This window comes from Lupinus angustifolius, chromosome LG01, assembly GCF_001865875.1.
Source record: "Lupinus angustifolius cultivar Tanjil chromosome LG01, LupAngTanjil_v1.0, whole genome shotgun sequence".
NCBI classification, from domain to species: domain Eukaryota; kingdom Viridiplantae; phylum Streptophyta; class Magnoliopsida; order Fabales; family Fabaceae; genus Lupinus; species Lupinus angustifolius.
The window spans coordinates 34,934,159-34,943,778 of record NC_032009.1 but is presented as its reverse complement, the minus strand read 5'-3'; the positions used below and the strand labels follow the sequence as shown (position 1 = coordinate 34,943,778).

At 36.2% G+C, this 9,620-nt stretch overlaps 2 protein-coding genes across 2 annotated transcripts in view; both read left to right on the top strand.

Moving 5' to 3' along the window:
* Positions 1-5,139, top strand: part of LOC109362736 (protease Do-like 9) — a 10,686-nt gene extending 5,547 nt beyond the window's left edge. The window contains exons 6-9 of the mRNA XM_019608739.1: positions 4,165-4,266; positions 4,352-4,402; positions 4,509-4,613; positions 4,696-5,139. Of these exons, the coding sequence (XP_019464284.1) occupies positions 4,165-4,266; positions 4,352-4,402; positions 4,509-4,613; positions 4,696-4,794 (357 nt within the window). The 3' untranslated portion in view covers positions 4,795-5,139. The remainder of the gene's footprint in view (positions 1-4,164; positions 4,267-4,351; positions 4,403-4,508; positions 4,614-4,695) is intronic.
* Positions 8,534-9,620, top strand: LOC109343229 (RING-H2 finger protein ATL47-like). Its single transcript, XM_019581431.1, has one exon. The coding sequence runs from the start codon at positions 8,547-8,549 to the stop codon at positions 9,552-9,554; it is 1,008 nt and encodes a 335-aa protein (XP_019436976.1). The 5' UTR covers positions 8,534-8,546; the 3' UTR covers positions 9,555-9,620.

Here is a 9,620-nt window from a genome sequence, read left to right as displayed (position 1 = left end):
TAATTTACTCAGCAATTGCCCCCAAACCTTTACTAGATGCATCAGTTTCAACTACAAACTCCTTATTGAAATCTGGAACAGCAAGCATAGGCAATTCTGTCATTACTTCCTTAAGTCTCTCAAAGGCAGTGTTGGTTTCCTCAGACCAGTTGAATGCTTCCTTCTTAAGTAAGTCAGTGAGGGGCCTAGCAATCTTCCCATAATCTTTCACAAATTTCCTATAATAACCTGTAAGACCAAGGAAACCCCTCAATCCCTTGACATTAGTTGGCACTGGCCAAGTCTTCATATCTTCCACCTTGGAGCCATCAGCTGATACCCCCCTGCTGAGATGACATGCCCTAAGTACTCAATACTGGGTTGGCCAAAACTGCACTTCTTGGGATTAGCCTTGAGACCATTCTTTCTTAAGAGCCCCAGTACTGTTGCCAAGTGGTGTTCATGGGATGGCAAATCAGGGCTATACACTAGTATATCATCAAAGAATACTAGACTGAATTTCCTCAGATGGGGTTTGAGAATATCATTCATGAGAGCCTGGAAGGTTGACGGGGCATTAGTGAGCCCAAAGGGCATCACTAAGAACTCATAGTGTCCCTCATGGGTTCTAAATGCTGTTTTTTCCACATCCTCTGCCTTCATCCTAATCTGGTGATATCCAGATTTTAAATCCAGCTTGGAAAACACCTTAGCCCCATTCAACTCATCTAACAATTCTTCAATAAGGGGAATAGGAAATTTGTTTGGAATGGTTACCTTATTAAGGGCCCTGTAATCCACACAAAACCGCCATCCCCCATCCTTCTTTTTCACCAGAATCACAGGACTAGAATAGGGGCTAATACTGGGCCTGATGACCCCAGCTTCAATCATTTCTGCCACCAATCGTTCTATCTCTGATTTCTGATAATGAGGACATCTATAAGGCCTAATGTGAGGTATCTCTGCCCCTTCCCTAAGGTGTATAGCATGATCATGTGGTCTGGGAGGTGGAAGACCCTGTATATTCTGGAAGACTGACTGAAATTGCTGCAATACCCCATCTAAATCTGCTGGTGTGGCCTTCTCTGCCCTTATTGTAGGAACATCCTCACAATGTAACCATAAGCCCTCCCCTTCTTGCCTTAAGAGTTGCATAAGAGCCCCTACTGATAATTCTGCCTTAGTCAAAGCAGGATCTCCTTCTATAGTGGTGATTGAGCCTTCCTGAGTGATAGCCAATTGCATCTTACCAAAGTCAGCCTTCACCTCTCCTAAGCTGGCTAACCAGTCCAATCCTAGCACCACATCCACCCCTCTCAAGGTAAACAAATAAAAATCTTGAATTATTTCCAGTTTTTGCAACAAAATCCTGAGCTGGGAACACTTCCCTTGGCATCTGACCTGATGTCCATCCCCAACTTCCACTATATAGGCTCGAGTCTGCTCCACTTGCAGTTTCAAATTGTCTACCAACTCCTTGGAAATAAAATTGTGGGAGGCCCCACAATCAATCATCACCACCACTGGGTGATTCCCCACTGATCCCCCTACCTTCCAAGATTTAGCAGAGGTTAATCCCTTCATTGAAAACAGAGAGAGTTGCAGAGAATTTAAAGTTTTCAACTCAGTTCCCACCTCCTCTTCATCCTCCTCATCCTCGTCAGCCATCAATAGCATACTAAGTTGCTTGTTCTTGCATCTATGCTCCCTGGAAAAGGGTTCATCACACCTGAAGCACAACCCCTTCTCCCTCTTTTCCTTCATTTATGTACTAGACAACCTCCTATACTCCCCCAATCCTCTGGATCCATTAAATTCAGGGGTCATTCTTTGATTCCCTTGCACACTGTAACTTCCCACAGATGATCCTTCCTTCCTGCTAGTATTGGATGAAGGCTCCAAGGTTACAACCTTGTTAAAAGAATTTCCCCGAGTGGACCCATAACTCCTGGTACCAGTGTTAACCTTCCTCTGCATCACCAAATTCTTCTGCTCTATGAGTATGGCTTTATGTATGACTTCTTGTAATGAGCCTAACTCGTAGAGCCTCACCTCAACCCTAATCTCCTCCTTAAGGCCATTTAGGAATACTCCCCTTAAGAACCCAGGATCCTTGTCCTTAAGGGCCCCTGCATATTTCTCAAACTCTTCTACAAAAACCTCCACACTGCCTTCTTGCTTTAAGGATAACAATAGTTCAAAAGGGTTTTGAATCATAGTTGGTTGAAATCGCCTAACCACAGCAATCTTAAAACTTTCCCAAGAAGGTGAAGGATTGCACCCTTCCCACCACTGATACCAACTGAGTGCCCTTCCTTCCAGAGCTACTAGCGTGGCTCTCATTTTCTCAGATTCACTGATTGATCTCATTGAAAAATATCTTTCCAATTTTTGTACCCAACCAAAGGCATCTTCTCCCCCGAATATTGGAATCTCCAGTTTTCTCCACCTATCCTGTCCATGAGCCACCTTGTAACTGTCAACCTCATCTTCACTACCTCCCCCCGTAGAATTCTCCCCTGAGGTTATCCCTAACTTTGCAGCAATGGCAGCTAACAAATCCTCTGTCTTCCTGGTCCTAGCTTCCGTCAATTCCAGCCTCATACGTAAATCCTCCCTCTCTTGTGCCCATCCTTCATTATCCTTAGCCATGCCTCTCGTAGAAACCATGCGATGAAGGTCCCAACTGCAGCGGTGGTGAGTCTCCCAACAGGCACCAAGATGGTGCTCTGATACCAGTGTTAGACACTGGTATCCAGAGAGTAAGAAAGAAAGTAGCAGGGATGAAAAGAAATGCCCCTAACTCACGAGTATAGAATTCGTGATAGGGTTCTATGAATTTTATTAGAGATAGAAGAATACAAGAGTATAGTAGTGAGTACAATGGAGAAGGATCCCACGATCCTCTTCTAACTGATTCCTCAATCAGTTATACTTCCCAATTTCTTAACTGGCTACTCTAAAGCCCTTCCTTCTATTTATAGGAGGTTACTAGGGTCTAACAACTAACTACCCAGGGAAATAGAGCCAAGGTTAGTTATTTAACAACCAAACCTTCCTCTTACCCCTCTTATACACTTTAGTAATTTCGGGTCTACCCCTACCCTTAGCCTTATCCCTATCATTCTTTCTATGTTTCTTCCTCCAAGTGGTTTTTAAATATCTGATACTTATGTGTTCTGGATAATCTTCATCTGACCTGACAACTTGAACTCATGTCTTATCTGCCTGAATTGGGAAAATATTCATTATCTAGAGTGAAACCTAATAAAAGTGGGTGCAATTGCTGAGTAAATTATTGAAATATTTAGAAGGGTAACATTTTTTGTGGCTTTTAGGAATTTTACACTAGTCATATAGTGAACTGCACTGGTAAATTTATAATGTTGTTTTCATGGACAAGTGAGTAGTGTTGCTGAGCTGCTATATCATTAGACATTATGTTCTGCTGCATGCTGCATTTAGATGGCCCATAATGTGTAATAGGCTCTATGGAAGTGGATGTGATCCTGCATAAAACTTGGAGTCGGTGTGTTAGACACTGGTATCCAGAGAGTAAGAAAGAAAGTAGCAGGGATGAAAAGAAATGCCCCTAACTCACGAGTATAGAATTCGTGATAGGGTTCTATGAATTTTATTAGAGATAGAAGAGTACAAGAGTATAGTAGTGAGTACAATGGAGAAGGATCCCACGATCCTCTTCTAACTGATTCCTCAATCAGTTATACTTCCCAATTTCTTAACTGGCTACTCTAAAGCCCTTCCTTCTATTTATAGGAGGTTACTAGGGTCTAACAACTAACTACCCAGGGAAATAGAGCCAAGGTTAGTTATTTAACAACCAAACCTTCCTCTTACCCCTCTTATACACTTTAGTAATTTCGGGTCTACCCCTACCCTTAGCCTTAAAAATTAATGTATATCTTCAGTATGTTTTTCCATGTATTAAATGTAATAAAATGTAGACTGTCTAATATGGTTTTGAATTTTTAATTTTACAATTATAAAGTGGTTTCACTTTTAGTTCTTATGGTATTAGCAGAGTGTATATTACACCTTTTCTTGCAGCTTTATGATTAACTTTACTTTTGACATTTAATAATTTTGTCAATACAACCTGTGTTTGCCAAGCTTCCTCACGGGCCCTTACTCTACCAACTATTTTTTCCCGTGTATGAACAGTACGGAAAGGATTATGAGCTTGAAGCTCCTGTCAAGCTTTTGGATAAGCTGGTGCATTCAATGCCACAATCACCAGATGAACAAATTGTTGTGGTCTCTCAGGTACACTCTATCCCTTAGTGTAAGATGCTTTCTGTAAGGCTGTAAGTATCTTAAGAAGTCTGATTATTTGTTTGACATAATTAAGGTGCTGGTGGCTGATATCAACATCGGATATGAAGATATTGTTAATACCCAGGTTGATAATGGCTTTTCCTTCGGTTTTCTTTTTGCGTTCCTTGCTGTTAGCTATGTTGAATTGACCACTAAATTCCTTACTGCCTTCTACCCTGTATGTTGTTAAGATCCTTGCTTTCAATGGTAAGCCTGTGAAGAATCTTAAGAGCTTGGCCATTATGGTAGAGAGCTACAATGATGAATATCTAAAATTTGATCTAGAATATGATCAGGTGCCCTCTCTATACCTTTCTTTGTTTAAGTGCTTGTATGAAACTTGCCATCTACTCGTTTATTAACTAATCATCTATGCAGATAGTAGTTCTTCGCACAAAGACCGCAAAATCAGCTACTCTGGATATTCTTTCAACACACTGCATTCCATCATCAATGTCTGATGATCTTAAGACATGATTTGGATCACAATCATGATCGATTCTGCATGAAGCACACCGTTCCTGTCTACACTATCGGGCTAAGAAAGATGCAGTTGTGTTGAGCTGTTGGCTGGATTTAGCTTTTTGTTTGAAGTTGTTAGATTGCTTCTCTACACTATGTTAGGAGTTGTGATGTTTCAAGTAAGTGGTACTCTCTGGTGACTCCATTTTTTTTGCAAGGGAAGATAGCAAAACAAGATTTATAATTTATATTTCCCTTCCTGAATTTGAACTTTTGAGGGAACTGAGCAATGTATAGAGTTTCATTACCTTCACCAGTGTGATTTCTTTTTTACTTACAAAATAGAAACATTGATTGGTAAAAGTCTTTCCTGAGAACAAAAGGATTTGTGACACCTTCCTAGTGTGTGAATTTACCTGCCAACATGGTGTGTATCACCAAAGAACAATATTGTTAGTACATGTTGGCATGTTATTTCTCTTCATATATTCTAATAAATTTGCATAATTGCTAAAAAAATTGGAAAGTTGTGGAACGCTCTTGGTGTAATATTCTGTGTACTAATGTAGAATACGTAGTACATTGACTTTCAAGGAATATGAAGTAAGAGGCGTCTTGCTCTTACATTTCCATGAGTGGCCATTTTTAACTAAATATTTAATATAATTGCATACCCTATGCGCTTAATCTCAAGAAAGTCAAGATTAATTGATGCATATGGTTATTTTTAGGGGGAAGTTTTAGTTATATCCAGATTATGGATATGACTTGGATTTGGTTTTCAAATTTAGTGTATTTGAAAAGTAGTTCAAGAAAACAGTGGATATGATCTGGCTCAATGGGGGAGTGTTGAAGTTTTTGATAAGTACTTAATCTCACAAGGTGCTTGTGAAGAGAGGATGGTGAAGTTGTTGCAAGTGGCATTAAAATGCATAAGTCTTTATCCAAATGAAAGACCAAGTATGGTTGAAGTTGCAACTATGGCAATTGCTTTGAAAGAGGAAGATGATAGATCATCCATAAATTTCAAAGTTCTAGTCATAAACCAAATCGTTAGTTATATACATTTCTATTATGTGTATCTGTAATTTTGATTTTTATTAGTTTCTTGTTTTAAGCAAATATTAATCAGTATCCAGTGTATGAAAACAAAAAATTGATTATATTTATAAAATTAATCATTATTAGGATGGTGAAAATAATCTATATCATGACTAGTTGCTAGCTAATATGAATAAAGATCATATGTCCCAAAAAATCATTGTTTTATGTTCCAACAAATAATATTAAAATAATAGCTTATATTTTTATAACTTTTCTTTTTAATGAAGTGTCATTTTTTAATAAGATGAGGACACCAAATAAGGTAAGTATATTAGAAAAGCTAAGATTATGTATAAGTTAATCAATTAACACACTTTTCTAACATGTCATCTCTATTAATATTATGTTAATGTGTAACCAGACTTCTCTCCAATACTCGAGATGTCAGTTAGAGTTTTAAATATATATTGAAGGATAAAAATGTAACTCAGTGTAAGTCAAAGGGATAAAAATATCTTTATGTTTTGATTTTTATGTATATTTTTACCTCATTATCCTCTCCAATAATGGAGAGGAGTCTCACTCGTTAATGTGGGGCTAAGCGCCATTTATTTTAGTGGGCATATCTACTTTGGACTGACAAAATTATAGGTTTGAATTTTGCATGGTTGCAAGAATATAGGACCCTACCACTTGTTCTATTCTTACTCTAAACGTGTGGAATGATCTGATTCTATTATCAGGAACCTTAATCATTTCAAACATGACCATGCATGAATGACAGTATTATATATCACATTTTGATCTGAAAAGATAATTTGGAAAATAAAATAAGAAGACACAAAATTATGTTGGGAAATTCCAAGTGAGTGATTTGCTGAAAAACTCTAATTCTCATTATTTTTGTGTAATTTGCAAGCCTTATAAGTGGATGATGGTAAGTCAAAGATCTTTTTTTTTAATAGCATCAAAGAAGAAAGCACAAAGGTTAACCCATTACAATAACAGAAGTAAAATAATTAACAAAACTGTAAAATACAAAGACCACATGTCTAAATATTAATTAGCAAAAATAACATCGTTGGCGCTCATACTTGCCGAAAACTAAGATCACAATCTTACTTGAATTAGATCTATAATTTGAATAAAACTAATTTCCTTCCTATTGAAAAACACATTATTTTTTATAAGTCAGATAGACCAAACTACAAAAACCAGAAGATACGAATCAAAGCTGAGCTCCTTTCGAGTTATCACATAAACTTAGATGAAGTTTGAAGAGGGATTGACAAGAATAGGTAAGAATTACATATTTTCCTATCCAAGAATACAACCCCTTCCATACATTTTTAACAAGAACATTGTTATATCCTCTTACTAAATTCTTCTACTAATTCTCCTACCCACAAAAAAATGATATATGTCATTTGTAATCTAATTATTAATAATTAAAGTATTTTATTGTGACACATGTCATCTTCTTATAAATAAAAAGATTAGTAGAAGGATATAATAGGAGAATATATATTTTCCTTTTAACAAACTCAAAAGAATGAATACCTGAAGTTTTTTGTCATCAATATGTATTATCATGCATATTCAACTATTATGATTTATGATTCTTAAATGTCCTCGACTGATTCTTAACTAACAAAATATTATCTAAAAAATACAACTACCAATTTTAATGCTAGAAATTAGTCAACGAAAACTCACGGGTTCCTTTAAACCTAGTCAAAGATCACCTGTCCCACATTTTTTATGTCGTATCTCAAACCAATCAAACTTCACAAAATAATATTAAAATATTAATTTCTAATTTTATAATTTTTGTTTTTAAATAAATGAAGTTTTTTCAGTGATTTAGTACACCAAATAAAACATGAATGGGGATATATGATCTCCTTCCTTATCATATATTACATCCAAAAACGAGAGAAGACCTCTTTTCCCATTTTTCTCCTCCACCATTAGTATGAATAATTATTTTGCTAGGATCATGCCAAGATTGACGTGAAATGACATGATTTACCGACATGTAGTGACCCATTATTGCTTGAAATGATTTTGTTCATGATCTCTATTTAAAAAAAGTAGCCACCCAACAAATAGACACATTGCTCTAGAGCTTTATTCTATCAACTTGTATTGTATAAAGGTCAACATCTTTATCATTTGACTTTCTTTTTTGATCTTGTTGCCTTCTTCTTACACTTATTAGTTATAACTCAAAATAATATGACTCATAAGCCACTCAATAAGTCTAATGAGTAAACGTGTCACTAACTTAAAGGTCACGTAATAATGATCAAAAAGTTCAAAACAATGTTTCTATCTATAGGGAGAACAAATAAATGTTATTATATATTAGATTCAGATCCCTTAGTTATAATTTGCACCAAATAAAAATAGTGTGGGCACTTGGGTTCATGGGTATGCTAGAGCTTGTATTCTTATTCTGTGAGGATATATGCACAATTAGCTGAACTTCATTACCAATTCTCTTGTTTCTTTTCTTCCACTTATTTTATACAATATATTTGATTGTTTGTGATTAATAACAATAATTTATGCTGCACCATAGTTTTGAGGGACTTGTGGTGCAAAACAAATTCTAAAAACTTTCCATAGTTAAACATAACAGTCTTTAGAAAATTCCATATATGCATAAAGCACTGAGTTATAAAGAATAGTATTAGTTTTGATAATATCAATCTTCCAAAATGAGCAGAAGCATTCTACTACTTGAAGCCTCACAAAAGGATGATATTGATAATTTGAAATACTCATCTCCTCAACCACTTTTCTCTTATGAATATTATGATGGTAATGTTAGTGATGAAAAAGAATCAACAACACCTTCATCTTTATCTATTAGCAAAATCAGTCCATTGATCTTGTTGGTTATTATAGTTCTAGCACTTGTCTTCTTCATCTATGGACTTATCCATTTGGTTCTATGGTTCCTTATGAAAACCTCACCCTCTTCAAATCTTTACAACTCCAATAGAGTTCAAGAATCCACCCATTCCCGTTCTCTTCAAAGGCAACTTCAACAGCTTTTTCGTTTGCATGATTCAGGTCTAGACCAAGCACTCATAGATTCTCTTCCTATATTCTACTATCATGATTTGTTAGGATTGAAGGAACCATTTGATTGTGCTGTGTGTCTATGTGAATTTTCAAACCAAGACAAGCTTAGATTGGTTCCAACATGCAGCCATGCATTTCATATGAATTGTCTTGACACATGGCTTCTCTCAAACTCAACATGTCCTCTTTGTAGAGCAACTCTTTCCACCTCTAATGGCCCATTTGAGAATCAAATATTGAATATGTTGAGAATCACAAATGAGGAAGAGAATGAGTATTCACATAATCAAAGAGAAGTAAATGAAGAAGAACAAGTTAGTAGGAAAAGGGTACTTTCAGTGAGACTTGGATCATTCAGAAATATTGATATAGGAAAAGTAGAGAGTAGTAGTCATAGTAGTTATGATGTGAGGAGATGCTACTCCATGGGTTCATATCAGTATGTGGTTGATGATTCAAATTTGCAAGTTGTGTTATCACAATCTCATTATCATAGAGGGAGTGAAGTGAATGAGAATGTGGATGGAAGGAAAATAGAGAATAGAACAAAAGGTGACAGCTTTTCTGTTTCAAAGATATGGCTTTGGTCCAAGAAGAGCAAATATCATAGTAGTTCTTCTTATGTTGCTTTCCCTTGATTTCTAGTTCCCTTAAGAATGCTAAAGATAAATATATTATGCAGCATTAGAACAGTTTTTAATACC